Source organism: Ursus americanus, chromosome 21, assembly GCF_024610735.1.
Source record: "Ursus americanus isolate L20-20 chromosome 21, mUrsAme1.1.p, whole genome shotgun sequence".
Taxonomy (NCBI): Eukaryota; Metazoa; Chordata; class Mammalia; order Carnivora; family Ursidae; genus Ursus; species Ursus americanus.
This window is the reverse complement of record NC_142147.1, coordinates 57,796,768-57,813,109: the sequence shown is the minus strand read 5'-3', so window position 1 is coordinate 57,813,109 and position 16,342 is coordinate 57,796,768. Positions and strand designations below refer to the sequence as shown.

Here is a 16,342-nt window from a genome sequence, read left to right as displayed (position 1 = left end):
CAATTCCCGACCTCTGCGGGCGACCCCAGGAGGCGCACAAAAACCCGCCGGCCCTGATCCGGTAAGGTCCTGAGCCCGTGGGGAGCGGCTCCAACACTGGGGAGGGGGCTCCGCACATTTTGCAAAAGGTGCTTCCGGGGAGGCCTCCCACCTGGCCCGTGACCACCCCGCTCAGCTGAGGGGTGCCTGTGTAGGGTTGAGCTTCCGCGAGGGGACCGTCGCCGGGCCCTCTCCCTCACACCTCCTGAGACAATGTCAGTACCTGTAGAATAAACGCGGCCTCGGGACTCTGAGAACCTCGTGCCGAGCGCCCCCGGCTGCGGCCCGGGAAACCGTGAGAACTACATTACCCATAATGCCCGGTGATGCGTGCTGAGGATGCTGCCAATGAATGCTGCCAATGAATGCGCAGAAACAGGGCGTTTCCTCTTGTGGACCAGAGCATCCGGGCAGGACTTCCGGCACGTTGTGGCGGCAGTCGCTTTGCTCTTGCGCGCAGCGGCGATCTGAGTTTTTTAGGAGAGCGAAGGCTATAGGGGAGGGGTTGTCTCCAGTGCACGGCAGCTGGTGTGAGGGTAGGCGGCGGTAGTTGACAACCGTGCACGGGTCCCGTCTCTGTCGCCGGTTTCTTAGGACCCCCGCTCCGCCCACGCAGTCCGATGGCGGGGGCTCAGGTAAACGCTCGTCCTCCGGGCCCTCCCAACCCTCCCCTCACCCAGACCCGAAAGGCCCGAGCGCGGGGCGCCTGCTCGCGTCCCTGCGGCCCAGGCCCCGGTGTCTGGGACAGTGGGGAGATCGCGGGTGGCGTCCCCATATCTGAAAGCCAGTGTGATGAAGTGTGAGAGTGTTGTAGGCAGAGGGACCCTTTTGCAGGGGCGATTGATCCAGGAGCAAATGCTCCCGGAGAGTGCCAAGATGAAGAGTTTTAACTTAGCTCTCAGGATGCTGGGAGCCATGGAAGGTTGTGAACAGAAGAGGCACAGGATCTGAGTTAGGCTTTTCAAAGTTTTCAAAAAGTTGCTAGGAGTTAGAACAGACTGGAAAAGGGATGATAACCTTGAGGCACAGGGAAGTTGAGTCCTTGTCCAAGGTCACACAGCTGTAAGAGTCAGCACTGGGGACCGGGGCTCAGAGATAATGCAGTCATCCCAGGTCACCTGTCTCCAGGGTTGGGCAAGGGGTGCAGGGAGGCCTGAGCCTGTGGAGCCCTGCAATGATTACATCCCTCTTATGACCTTCGTCTTCCCACAGATTCCCATGACCACAGAATCACTTACAGACTGTAGGAAGGTGAGTGAAGGATATTTCAGGCCCTCAATGGTCCTGATCCCACCCTTTGTCTCTGGGATTGTGTCCTGGGACTCTTTGCCTGCCACTCTTCCACTCTTCTTGGGGCCAGAGACCCTGAAGAAACTCCAAGCCCAGGGTCATAAATCCAGGCTGGAAGTTATATGGAGAGTTTCCTTTTGCTGGTAACCAATATAATGAGGTATAAAAGATTGTTCCAGACATAGGTATCAGACTATGTTCATTCTAGGAGGTGAGGGTGAGTTTGTTCAGGGAACTGCAGTTCTCGCTTCTCCTTATCATGAGAGAGAAAGGAGAACTGAAAACAGGTGGGAAGGGGTCAGACGTGGAATGGCTCCATGAAAAGTTGGGCGTCTCTTCTGGAGGTGATGGGAAACGCAAGAGGTTTGGAACAGAGGGAGGTGATCTGACCCAGGTCTCATCAGGCTCCCTGTGGCTGCAGCCTGGAGAGGGAGAGCAGATGATGATGGAGTGGGGAGGTGATGGGAAGAACAGGGAAGAGGCAACTGCGGTACTTCAGGCGAGTGTTGGTGGTTGTACCAGGGTGGTGGCTGTAGACGTGGGAGAACCGGTTGGATTCTGGATCAGTTTTTTAGTTGCTGCTCAGAATTTCACATTTTATGAATGAGAGAAAGGAAGAGAGTTTTAGGGCTCAGCAGCTGGAAGGATGGAAATTCAATTAACCAGGATATTAAAGTTGATAGTAAGATTAATTTTCACTGGGGATATCAGTTTTGTTTTTGGCTATCTTAAGACTCGGAGATGTTTCAAAGAAAAATCTGTGGGGAACAATTAGTAGATGGTCACATAGGTCTGGAACTCTGAGGAGGGGTTCAGTAGGGAGACATGCAGGAGGTGGTAGACAATAAAGGTATTGGCTGCCCAGGAAGGGGGAGGTAGGAGCTGTGACTGGGTGTCATGCCTGGGCATCTGGGTGGGGTGCTGGGCCTCATAAACACAGCTGAGGGAGAGAAATGGCTGTGGGAAGGTTGTGGGAGAGAGGACAGTCTGTCAGGTGGTCAGGGTGTCCGTAGGAAGCATAGACATAAGAGGAATATGTCACAAGAATAATTGAGACAAGATGACACTGAGGCCCAGACTATAGTGCTTATTCATGCTGTGGACTTACCAGGAATTTATTGTGTCCCTTGGTGTATCTTAGATGTTTCAGTCAGGCTGGCAAATTAGCTCAGGGTCACAAGTGACCATCTAGGAGCGTCACTGAAACTGGGGTGGAAGACCTCCAGGGCTGGGCTGAAGGATGATTTGATGGAGGGGCAGGCAGTGGCTGATGAGGGAACATCAACTGCACCACAAGTGGAAGAGAGCCATGGGGTCCTGAGATCTACAGGTGGTTCTTGGTGGCTGGGATTGAAGCAAGGAGCAGAACTGGGCAGGGAGACCTTCAAGTGGGTTTTGTCCCCTCTGGCAGTGGGGACCATTGGAAGTCTGGGGTAGTACTGGATCCTGTTTGAATTTGCCAGCCACCACCTGGATGCCATATGTGGGTAACATGTGGGGAGGACGGGGTGATGCTTCTGGGTAGGAGAGTAGAAGTGGTATCCAGAGTGAGACCATGTGAGAGAGGTGTGATAGAAATAGTTACATGAAGATAGAACATGAACCAAAGGACCTAGAGCCATGACATTGAGGTCATCAAGGGTGAGCCCACATTTGGTTGTGCCTCAGAGGCACAATCTGGGGACCCCCAGTTGCCTGACATGAGGACATATGCCCCAATGCCAGGGTCAGTGTTTAGATGGCATCTCCCTGCCCATATGCCTGTTGTTGTGGGCAGTCACAACGATCGTGATACCTTGAGAAGAGAGCAGGTATCTCTGGCTCCAGGGCCTGATATTTCCTTCATAGTGGAGATGTTGGAAGGAGGGTGAGCAGGGGATGTGTGTCTGGGTGAAGAAACTTGAAGTCCTAGAAAAGAAGCTGATCAAGGAATGATCTATCCCCATCGTGGCAGGGCTGTGTGACCTTTGAGGACGTGGCCATTTACTTCTCACAGGAGGAGTGGGTGCTCCTTGATGAGGCTCAGAGACACCTGTACCATGATGCGATGCTGGAGAACTTTGCACTTATAGCTTCACTGGGTAAGGCCTTCACACTCACCCCAGTGTCCTGGTTTTTGTCTGTCCTCTTTTACCTCACAGGAAGCTGCCCTTTCCACAGCCAGACAGTGGGTTCTGCGCACTTCCCCATTTTCTTGGCATATGTGTTGTCAGTGGTAGACCGAGTTGTGTGCACAGCCCTGAGAAAACCTAAGTCCTGTTGCTCCAGGCATTCAGGGAATGGTCTGGGATTCAGGAGTCTTGCAGTCAGCCTAATGCACCTTACCTTGTTTGCCCTCTCCCTGGCAGGATGACTTGTCCAGATCCGTGGCACCTTGTGTTCCAAGTTCTCTATTAATGATTGAGTTTGAATAATATTGATGTTGGAGATGGGGTCCTTATGGATGGGACCACAACATTAAGGTTATAGTAATCCACCAGGAGGTACCCTTTAATTTTTCCAGATTGAAGAACAGGCACAATCGGGTTGTAGGAAGAGAAGTAGTGAGGATAATCACCCTTTTATTAGATTTTTATATAATAAGTTTTAGGCCCTGTTTTAACTTACATTGGGCAATATTAACCATTTTACCTGGGGCGGAGGTGGGGGACTGTGGAATCCTATTTTATTAACCCGATCTGTGTCAAAGACTTACATTAATTTTAAGTGCATTATTCATCATGCTAGAGCATCTGTGCCCAATATGGGATATTTTGGGGTGTTATGACATTGGGAAATTTATGCAAGGCTATAGTTCAAATGAGGCATATCTATTTTTCTGTTTTATATCTGGTTACTTTCCTGAGCGTAGGAGTACAGTGTGTAAAAGTAGTGGGATTCCCTAGATATGATTTAAGCCCCAGTAATGATTATGTTTCTGAGGTTTGGGCTTTGGTGCCTTTTAGTAAATGATGATTAAACCACTTTATTGAGGAATTATTGACATGTAAAAAGTTGTACATATTTCATGGATACAATATGATGGGTTCAGGATAAGTATACACCATAAAACCATTATCATCATCAAAGCCATAAATATATCCATCACCTAAGTTTCCTTCTACCCCTTTATTATTATTTTCATTATCATTTGTATTTGGTAAGAGCATTTAACATAAGATTTACCCTCTTAGCAAATTTTAAGTGTACAATAGTCCCCTCCTTATCTATGGTTTCTCTTTCCACGGTTTCAGTTACCCACAATCCCCTGCAGTCTGGAAGTAGATGATCCTCCTTCTGATGTATCTTCAGAAGGTTAGTAGTAGCCTCATGCTAAGTCACAATGCCTACATCATTCACCTCACTTCATCTTATCACACAGGCATTTTATCATCTCACATCATTACAAGAAGAAGATATATTACAGTGAGAAATTTTGAGAGAGATGACATTCACATAACTTTTATTATAGTATATTGTTATAATTGTTTTATTTTATTATTAGCTACTATTGTTAATTTCTTACTGTACCTAATTTATATATTAAACTTTATCATAGGTACGTATACAAAAAAGTGTAATATTTATAGAGTTCAGTACTATCTGCAGGTTCAGTTATCTGCTGGGGGTCTTGAGGAATATATCCCTCAAGGATAAGGAAGAACCTCTGCATATTTTAGTATTATTAGCTATAGGCTGCTGTATGGTAGGTCTCCAGAACTTACTCATCTTAATAATTGAAAATTTGTACCTTTAAACCATCACTTCCCCATTGCCTCCTTCCCATAGCCTTGCAAAGCCCCCTTGTCAAGATTAGTTCATCTTATATTTATGGGTTTATTTCTGTGCTCTCTATTCTGTTCTGTTGGTCTATGTGTCTGTTTTTATGCTACTACCATACTATTTTGATTACTATAGCTTTGAAATATAATTTAAAATCAGGAAGTGTGATGTCCCCAGCTTTGTTGTTCTTGCTCAAGAATTCCTTGGCTATTCAGGGTCTTTTGTGGTTCCTTATTAATTTTAGGGTTGTTTTTCTACTTCTGTGAAAGATGTCCTTGGTATTTTGAAAAGGATTGCATTGAACCTCTAGATTGTGTTGAGTCATATGGAGATTTTAAGAATATTAATTCTTCTAACCTGTGAACAATGGATATTTTGCCATTTATTTGTATCTTTAATTTCTTTCATCAGTGTTTTATAGTTCTCAGTGTATAGATCTTTCACCTCCTTGGTTAAATTTATTCCTAAGTATTTTATTCTTTTTGAAGCTATTGTGAAAGAGATTGTTTCTTAATTTCTTTTTTTCCATAGTTCATTGTTAATATATAAAAATGCAGCTGATTTTTGTGTGTTGATTTTGTATCCTGCAACTTTACTGAATTCATTTGTTCTAACAGGTTTTGGGTTCAGTCTTTGGGTTTTCTGTATAAGATTATGTTATCCACAAATAGAGATGATTTTGTCCCTTCTTTGCCCATTTGCATGCTTTTTATTTCTTTTTCTTGCCCAATTACTCTGGCTAGGTTTTCCAGTAGTACGTTGAATAGAAGTGGCGAGAGTGGTCATCCTTGTTTTGTTCCTGATCTTAGCCAAAAAACACTCAGCTTTGCACCATTGAGTATGATGTTGGCTGTGGGCTTGTCATATATGAGCTTTATCATGTTGAGGTACATTCCTTCTATGCCTAATTTGTTGAGAGTTTTTATCATGAAAGGATGTTGAATTTTGTCACATGCTTTTCTATCTATTGAGGTGATATGATTTTTATCCTTCATTTTGTTAATGTGGTAAAACACATTGATTTGTGTTTGTTGAACCATCTTTGCATTCCAGAGAGAAATCCCAGGTGGACATGGTGTATGATCCTTTTAATGTGCTGCTGAATTTGGCTTACTAGTATTTCATTGAGGATTTTTGCATCTACCTTCATTAGGGATATTGATCTGTAATTTTCTTGTGTCATAGTATCCTTATCTGGCTTTGGCCTGAGGGTAATGCTGGCCTTGTAAAGTGAATTTAGATGTGTTCCCACCTCTTCAGTTTTTTTGGAGGAATTTGAGGAGGAATGACATTAAATATTTCATAGAATTCATCAGTGAAGCCATCAAATCCTATGCTTTTCTTTTGGGGGAAGGTTTTTTGTTTTTTGTTTTTAAGGGGAAGTTTTTGAGTACTGACTCAATGTCCTTATTATTGGTTTGTTCAGCTGTCCTATTTCTTCATGGTTAAGTCTCAGTAGGTATTATGTTTCTAGGAATTTATCACTTTCTTCTAGGTTATCCAATTTGTCGATGTACAGAGGTTAACAGTAGTCTCTTATGGGGGCGCCTGGGTGGTGCAGTCGTTAAAGCGTCTGCCTTCGGCTCAGGGCGTGATTCCGGCGTGCAGGGATCGAGTCCCACATCGGGCTCCTCCGCTGGGAGCCTGCTTCTTCCTCTCTCACTCGCCTGCTGTGTTCCCTCTCTCGCTGGCTGTCTCTATGTCACATAAATAAATAAAATCTTTAAAAAAAAAAAACAGTAGTCTCTTATGATCCTTATATTTCTGTGGTATGAATTATAATGTCCTCTCTTTCATTTCTAGTTTTATTTATTTGAGTCTTCTCTTTTTTTCCATAGTCTAACTAAAGGTTTGTCAAGTTTATCTTTTTCAAAATCAAACAAACAAGAACCTCTTAACTTTAGATCTTTTCTGTTGTTCTTCTAGTCTTATTTTATCTATTTCCACTTTGACCTTTATTATTTCCATCCTTCTGCTAACATCAGGCTTAGTTCTTTCCTAGTTCCTTGAGATATGAAGACTTAAGATCTTTTATTTTTTCCTAATGTAGATATGTATCTACTGTAGCCGTCCCTCTTAGAACTGCTTTTGCTGGATCCCATAAATTTTGGTATATTGTTTATTTTCATTTATCTCAAATATTCCCTTTTGATTTCATCTTTGGCTCCTTGGTTGTTCAAGAGTGTGTTCTTTAATTCCCACGTATTTTTGAATTTTCCAGTTATCCTCCTGTTATTAATTTTACTTTTCATTGCATTTGGTCAGGAAAGATACTTTATGATTTCAGTTTTCTTAAGTTTGTTAAGACTTGTTTTGTAGCCTACCATATGATCTATCCCAGATACTGTCCCCTGCACATTTGAGTAGAATATATATTCTGCTGCTGTTCAGTGGAATGTTCTGTATATGTGTGTTAGCTCTGTTTGGTCTTGGTCTATAGTTTGTTCAGGTCCGTTGTCTCCTCTACCATCAAGGTTTTATAAGATGTGAAAACATCATATTATACAGAAAGTTAAAAACAAACACATGATGAGTAGTCTCCCACCATGGTCAGCATGGTTCATCAGCATTTCTCTTTTTTCAGTTTGTTGGCATGGGATGGAGGATGAAGAGGCAGCTTTTGAACAGAGCATTTCTGGAGAAGTTTTGTTACGGGTCAAGACTCCAAAGGCAGGTCCATCCACCCAGAAGACTCACCCCTGTGAGAAATGTGTCCCAATCCTGAAAGACATTTTGCACCTGGCTGATCTACCTGGGCAGAAACTATACTTGGATGGAGCATGTGCAAACCTACACCAGCTTCGGAAGCATTACACTGCAGAGCAAGGGGATGTGGAGAGGGCCTCATTTGTAAAGAGCTGCATATTCCATGTGTCAGGGAATCCCTTCACCTGTAGGAAGGTTGGAAAGGAGTGTCTGGCCACATGGGGCTTTCTCCACCACCAGGTCATTCTCAACAGTGAGAAGCCAAACAGAATCACCAAGTGTGGGGAGGCCTTTCACGGTGGAAAAAGTCATTACAAAGCGCATGAATGTGAGAAAGCCTCCAACCACAAACAGAGTCTTGTTTACCACCCAAGAGCCTCCACTAGAAAAAGGGTTTATGAGACTAGCAAATATGGGAAAGCTTTTCACTGCAAGTACTCACTTGTTCAGCTCCAGAGAGTCCACACTGGAGAAAGGCCTCACGAGTGCAGTGAATGTGGAAAATCTTTTAGGCAAAGAGCCACCCTCATTATACACCAGAGAGTTCACACTGGAGAAAAGCCTTATACATGTGGCGAATGTGGGAAATCCTTTAGTCAATGTTCCAACCTTATTGAACACTCCAGAATCCATAGTGGAGAAAGGCCTTATGAGTGTGAGGAATGTGGGAAAGCCTTTGGGTGCAAATCCAATCTCATAAGGCACCAGAGAACTCACACTGGAGAAAAGCCTTATGAGTGCAGTGAATGTGGAAAATTCTTCAGACAAAGCTTCACCCTCGTTCAACACCGGAGAATTCACACCACAGTAAGGCCTTATGTGTGTGTCCAGTGTCGGAAATCCTTTAGCCAAAGAGCTACTCTCGTTAGGCATCAGAGAGTTCACACCAGTGAAAGGCTTTACGAGTGTGGGGAATGTGGGAAAGCCTTTGGATCCAAATCCAAACTTGATCGGCACAACAGAAGTCACACTGGAGAAAGGCCTTATGAATGCACTGAATGTGGGAAATCTTTTAGACAAAGCTACAGCCTTGTTGAACACCAGCGAATTCATAGTAGAGCAAGGCCTTTTGAGTGTGGCCAGTGTGGGAAATGCTTTAGCAGAAGAGCTATTTTCACTAAACACCAAAGAATTCACACTGGAGAAAGGCCTTATAAGTGTGGTGAATGTGGGAAATCCTTTAGTCGAAGCACCAGCCTTATTCAGCACTGCAGCATTCACACAGGAGCAAGGCCTCATGAGTGTGGCCAGTGTGGAAAATCCTTTAGGCAAAAATCTGTTCTTATTCAACACCAGGTAGTTCACACTGGAGAAAGGCCTTATGAATGCAGCAAATGTGGCAGATCTTTTAGCCAACGCTCCAGCCTCAATCTCCACCGAAAATTTCACATCTTGGAGAGGGCCCATGAATGCAGGAAATATGGGAAATCCTTCACTCCAACATCTGATATTGTTTAGCAACAGAAAGTCCACACTTGAAAATAGGCTTAGATTTGAAGGAAACATGCTGTCTACTTGTTCGCTGTAATGGCACGAAATAGTTTGTGTGAGGGAGCCATGTGCCTTAAGTTAAACCTCATACTTGCAAGCATCCAGAGTGGTAAAACTCCCCAGGAGTTTATAGGGCTGTGTGAGGTTTACAGGAGCTGCACTGCACATTCCAAACCACCCAGGACCCTTACCAGAGTTAGATCACTGCCAGTTCCTCTAGGAGAAGCCATCCCACTTCTGTCGCCTTGTACAGTGTTTCATCAGTCACCCCAGGGTGCCAAAGGCAAGGCAGATGTTTGTGTTCTCCCCCCTTGACTGGAGGAAATCTTGAGTAGTCTTTGCCCTTACAGTGATCTCCCTTTTCTGATTAAGTATGAATGACCCAGTTTGGGCCAAGAGTGGGCTCTGCTGGAGGCTTGCAAGGAAGGGTTACCTTCTTCATGGAAATTGTTGGTTTCACATAACACTTGTAGTTGAATTTTCCAGCCTTCAGGCCACCAACCAGTAACAGTCTGCCTCATTGCTCTGGTTTGTGCAGCAATAAAGTTCTTACTGTTTAATCTATCTTTAGTCTTGGAGGTTGTATTCACTGTTTTGGATGAGTGGAAAACAGAATTGTGCTTGTGTAGGGGCCCCAACTTTGTGCAGCTCAGTGGGGACAATACAATGACCACAGAGTAGTTCTCATTCCAGTTTTGGCCTAATTTGCATTGCTGCACAAGACCTAGGAACCAGTTCAGTGCTTCATGGTCCTAATTTGTGACCTAGATGCCCCCATCTACTGTGAGACCATAGGACACCCCAAGGAAGGGTCCCTTTTTTTGGCAAGCTCTGGTGCCTTTAGGAATGGCATGAGTTTATTCTCTTGCTCCCAGAGGGTGTCATGTGATGCCCAGCACTGTTGAGGGGAAGAGTTTCACCAGGTTCTACAAAGGAGCCAAGTGTCCTGATGTTTATAATTCTGAAGACGGGTATCACTCCTCAGACTACAGGAGCCAGTTTCAACCATAAGTGGTACTGATATCCTGGATGTGATTAACAGGCAGGGGAGAGGCCTGCAGCAAACTAGATGGCATATGCCTCTTCTAAAAGTGCATTCCTAAATCTTCCAGTGACTGGTTGTGAGGAGTTACAGGACTGCCAGAGCTGTGTATCTCCTGTAGCTGAAGTCATTGTCAGAGCAAATAATCTAAAAATTTTGTGAATTCATTGTCTTCCTGGGCTGTTCACCTCAGTTGCCATCCATTGCTCTAAAGGCAGAGAAACAAAGAGAATGGAGATCCTGTTGTCTCAGGATGTGGCTTTTGTGGTCCAGCCAGTGTTCCATTTGTCCCAGATTGGAACAGCCTCCATGGCTCACCAGTATTTCCTGCAGATTCAGAGCTGCTCTTCCTCAGAAATAAGGAGAAATAGAGTGGAGTCAGTACTGGGTTAAGCCTGGCTTACAAAAAGTAGGTGATTCAGATTTTTTATTTTGAACTATTTTTTAAGAGACTTTATTGAGGCATAATTGACATGCAATAATATACACATATTTAAGGTGTACAATTGAAAAATTTTGTCATACATTTAAACCCATCATAAAACCATCATCATCATGATATGAACAACCATGATGTACCTTGTATTTTTTTTTTTAATCTCTCCTTGTCTTTACCAGACCTACAGGGATCCAGGGATTTACTTCAACAACTGTCTAGAATTTACATGAATTGAGTCATAAAGTGTGTACTCTTTTCTGATAGTTTCCATACTGCGTAATTATTTTGAGATTCCTCAATGTTGCTTATATGAATGTTTATTCTTCTTATTGTTGAGTAGTATTCTTTATGGATATGCTATTACTTGTTTTATCCATTCATCTGTTAATGGGCAGTTGGGTTGTTTCTAGTTTAGTGCTGTTAGAAATAAAGCTTCAATGAACATAGGCATATGATTCTCTATGTGAATATGTGTTTTGTTTCTCTTGTACCAATACTTCAGAGAACATGAATGTTTTAATATTTAAGGAACTGCCAAACTGTGATCTAAGCTGGTTACACCCGTCTATGTTCCCATCTCACTGTGGTTTTAATTGCAGTTCTCTGATGTTTCATGATGTTGAGCAGTTTTTATATTTATTTGCCTCTTGTATATCTTCTTTAATGAAATGACTGTTAACACCATTTGCTTATTTTAAAATGGATGAAAGGGATAAAGAAAAGGGGGGTAATCAGAAGGGGGAATGAAGCATGAGAGTCTATGGACTCTGAGAAACAAACTGAGGGCTTCGGGGGGGGGGGGGGGAATGGGATAGGCCGGTGATGGGTAGTAAGGAGGGCATGTACTGCATGGTGCACTGGGTGTTATACTCAAGTAATGAATCATCGAACTTTACATCAAAAACCAGGGATGTACTGTATGGTGACTAACATCATATAATAAAAAATAAAGTAAAATTACATCCCCACACTAAGGAAAAAAATAATAAAATAAAATAAAATGGATGTTGGCTGATACTTTTAATTAATAAATAAAAAGACATGTTTTGGAACACTCATTTTTCAGCAATGATGTGTCCTCTGCCAAATGAAGTACTGTTTTTGAATTCTCTAAGAATGTCTTCTCAATTTCTTTTGCTCTATTCACAGTGTAACACCCACAAAGGCTATATACTTTTGAGCATTATCTACATTCTTAACATATTCTCCATTGTTTTCTGAAGTCTAGACGTTCAATAAACAAGCCCTGTGTTGTAGTGTTTGTCAGTTTCCCTCATGTATATACTCCCATCCTGGTCAATTTCAAGTTGCCAGAGTGTCACTGAACATAGTTTTGGGAAGAAATGTAGTAGCACAACACTGTATTCTATATCCACCATACAGATACAGTAGTCATCAATGACCTCAGGAATATATGTAAGTTAAGACATAGTAAAAATTTGGAAGTGACAACTTTTGAATATTTATTACTTTTTAAAAAAGACTTTATTAATTTGTTAGAGAGAGCACAAGCAGGGGGAGCAGCAGGCAGAGAGAGAAGCAGGCTACTTAAGGAGCCCAATGCGGGACTTGATCCCAGGATGCTGGGATCATGACTGGAGCCAAAGGCAGACACTTAACCGACTGAGCCACCCAGGCATCCTTATTACATTTACTTTAAAAAATAGCTTTATTGAAATACAGTTGTCTTAAATTGTGCATATTTAAAGTGTCCAATCTATGTTTTGATACATGCTTACCCCCTGAAACCAAATGTTCTGTCATTTTAATGCATTCCTCCTAACATAAAAATGATAGACATATTTGCCCTTTGCAATGAATATTTTCAAATACATACATAAAAGGAAATATGTCATGAAGCCCCATGACTCCAGCCCTAGTCTTTCAACATTGATCAACTCTTGGCTGTTTTTGTTTCCTCTATCCCCACTCACACTACTGGAGTGTTTTACTTATAATCCCAACATCTTGTTCAATGCCTAATCTCTTTAGAGTGCATTTCCAAAATGTGAGGACTCTCTTGTAATCCTAATAACTTTTTTTCAAACAAAGTATTTGAAGTATCAAAATATATTGTCAGTGCTCTGTTCTCTCAGTTTTCCTAAACTGTTTGTCCTTTAAGGCAATCAGATCCAAAATGGATATATCTGACTTTTAGTAGATGTGTATGGTCCCTACTAACTTAAAGCCACTTCATCATCTAATTTTTAGACCATTTGTTTGTTGAAGTTCCTTAGTCATTTGTCAGAATTTGCTACGTTCTAGATTTGTCAGCTTGGGAAGGAAACAGAAGTCCAGATCCAGGAGGCACAGAGAGACCCCAACAAAATCAACCCAAGGAGGTACATATCAAAAAACATAGTAATTAAAATGGCAAACAGTAGTGATATAGAGAATTTTTTAAAACAAAAAGACAAAAGAAAACAGTTACATACATGGGAAATCCCATAAGTCTATCAGCTGATTTTTCAGCAGAAGCTTTGCAGGCCAGAAGAGGGTGGCATGATATATTCAAAGTGCTGAAAGAAAAAACCTGAAACAAGAATAGTCTACCAAACAAGGCTATCAAGGGACAGATAAAGAGTTTCCCAGACAAACAAAAGTTAAAGAAATTCATCACCACTAAGCCAGCCTTACAAGAAATGTTAAAGGGGATTCTTTGGGCAGAAAGGAAAGAAGCAAGAGTAAGAAAAGTAGGAAGCACAAAAGCAGTAAAATTAAATGTATCTATAAAAACCAGTCAAGGGATTCACAAAATAAAAGGATGTAAAGTATGACACCATACACCTAAAAAATAGGAGGGAGGGGAGTAAAAATTTAGTGTTTTTAGAGTGGGTTCAAACTTAAGTGACCATCAACTTAATTTAGACTGCTATATACATAAGATGTTATATATAAAACTAATGGTAACAACAAATCAAAAACTGGTAGTAGATATGCAAAAAGTAAAGAGAAAGGGATCCCAGTATATTACTAAAGAAAGCCAGCAAACCATGAGAGGAGAGAGCAAGAGAAGAAAGGAACAGAGAAAAACAACAAAACGACCATAAAACAAGTACCAAAATGGGAGTAAATACATACCTATCAATAATTACTTTGAATGTAAATGGACTAAATGTTCCAATCAAAAGTAGGGTGACAATGAATTAAAAAGCAAGAGCCATCTATCAATATGCTCCCTGTAAGAGACCCTGCAGACCTACAGACATCTGCAGATTTAAAGTGAAGGGATGAAAAAGCATTTGCCATGCAAATGGAAGTGAAAATAAAGCCAGGTTAGCAACGCTTATATCAGACAAAATAGATTTTAGAATTATTCATGTAATGATATTAACCATAACAAATAATAATATCATGTATTTTCTTGTAGAAGATTTCCTCTTCTTGAAATTACTGTCTGTACTATACTCTGCATCCTACCCTTTTCCACATTCTCCATTCATTTATTTGTCCTCCACTTTGTCTATCAGACTCAAAGGCATTCCCTTGTACTGTGTCTCTGTGACCTTCCTGTCCTCTAAATACGAATATGATATTTAGCCTTGTCTATTCCACATATGACTGCAGAGCCAGCTGCAGCCACCAAGTAAATAGATTGGCTTCACTGTCAAGTTGAGGCCTCTTCCCTCTAATCATCTTTCAGGCTACCTAGCCAGCCAGGAAGTGCCCATATCCAACCTCAACTAAGATCCTGAGTCTGTTCCAAATGGCCTCCTAAATCCTCAATCCAATGTCTCCATTTGAATGTCTCAAATGCACCTTGAGCTCATATTCCAACATCCCCAATTTCACTTAATAGTCTTGCCATCCAAACAAGTTTGAAATCCAGATTCAGCCTTTGGCCATAATACTCTACACACAGTGCTGAGAAATTATGATTGCCTCAAGTAAGTCTGCTCTGATGTATGGGTGTCTCTCTTTTGTGATGAGTCCTAATGTTATTAGTGCTTTCTATCCAATACCAATTCTCCATACGTCTTATAAATTGTCGGCATGCAATGATCATTGGGTAGTTGATTATTTCATGCACCACTGAAACACGTTTGTATCCTACTTCTATTGCTATTTCTGCGTTTATTAGCTAGAAATTCTAAAGAAGCATAAAGAATTTTTCATAATCTCCTGTTCAGTTACCTCAAAATACAGTCTGCACCACAAAGGGAAGAAAGATCTTGATACATTTGCTCTATTTAGCAATTTTCAGAACAATTATTTGGGTCACATCATCCTCAAACAATAACCAAATTATTTTTTGTTTTGGTTTTTTAGAGAGTGAGTGTGGGGTGGGGAGAGGGTGATGGAGGGGCATAGGGAGAGAGAATCAGGTTTTTTAATTTATTTTAGTCAGAGAGAGCACACAAGGGGGAGGGGCAAAGGGAGAAGGGGAGAGAATCCTCTAGCTGACTCCCTGCTGAGTGCAGAGCCTGATTCAGGGCTCAATCCCAGGACCCTGAGATCATGATACCAGCTGAAACCAAGAGTCGGACACTGAACCCACTGAGCCACACAGGTGCCCCCAAATATTTATCTCAGGATAAGATGCCCCCTTTGCACATGTGCTCAGACTGTGATCATAGTAGCCACTATCACAGCAGGAAAAACCATTAGTCAAGTGACTCTTCTTTGCAGAGAAGTCTAAGATTTTAAAATGAATTGTATCTGTCTGTGTTTGTTAGAGCTGCTATAAGGAGATACCATAGACTGAGTGGCTTATAAACAACAGAAACTTCTCACAGTTCTGGAGGCTGAAGTCCAAGATCAAGGCGCTGACAGATTTAGTGTCCACTTCCTGGTTCACAGACAGCCTTCTTGCTGTGTTCTCACATGGTGGAAGGGGCAAGGAAACTTCCTGGGATCTCTTTTATAAGGGTACTAAGTCCATTATTAAGGCAGAGCCCTCATGACCTAATCACCTCCCTAAGTCCCATCTCTTAATACCATCACATTAGGCATTAGGTTTTCAACATATGAGTTGAGGGGGACACAAATATTCAGACCATAGTAGTATCTGTTAGGAAATTCAGTTAGAAATATGTGGGGGTGGGGAGAAACAGGTAGGATTGCTGGAGTTGGAATACTGAGATGTATCCATGCAGCGAAGAATTTCTTTGTGTGGGAAACAGGCAAAATGTTACATCATCTGCTTTCCCCTTCTCCTTTCTCTCCTTCCCCTTCTTCTTTGGGGGGGTAGGGTCAGAGGGAGAGGGAGAGAGTGAAGTTTAAGCAGGCTCCATGCCCAGTGCAGAACCCAATGCGGGGTTCAATCTCACAACCCTGAGATCATGACCTGAGCAGAAATCAAGAGCTGGATGCTTAACTGACTGGGCCACCTAGGCACCCCATCTGCCTCCTTCTGATATGCCTCATTCACTTCCCTTGTCATGACCCTAGCTGAATTTTTTCTTGTCACTTGACTGCACATACCAAAAGCTTACAAAATAGACTCTGAAGCTTTGATCAACATATAGTTGGAGAGCAATAATATTTGTTGGTTGCCAACTATGGAATGCACGTATTTCATGACTAACATTGCAGTGTGTACATTTGGGTTTTTCTTTGGGTTCCTGTTCTGC

The 16,342-nt window shown here is 42.3% G+C and overlaps 1 protein-coding gene across 2 annotated transcripts; it reads left to right on the top strand.

The window, feature by feature from the left end:
• The first annotated feature begins 471 nt into the window (after window positions 1-471).
• LOC123777142 (uncharacterized) lies at window positions 472-11,982 on the top strand. Of its 2 annotated transcripts, XM_087853286.1 has the most exons (4): window positions 472-674; window positions 1,252-1,290; window positions 3,284-3,410; window positions 7,676-11,982. In XM_087853286.1, exons 1-4 carry the CDS (start codon window positions 660-662, stop codon window positions 9,253-9,255), a joined length of 1,761 nt encoding a protein of 586 aa, XP_087709412.1. In that variant the 5' UTR covers window positions 472-659; the 3' UTR covers window positions 9,256-11,982. The 2 variants fall into 2 exon arrangements, with proteins under 2 accessions (XP_087709412.1, XP_087709413.1); XM_087853287.1 differs by lacking the exons at window positions 1,252-1,290; window positions 3,284-3,410.
• Window positions 11,983-16,342: the final 4,360 nt, after the last annotated feature.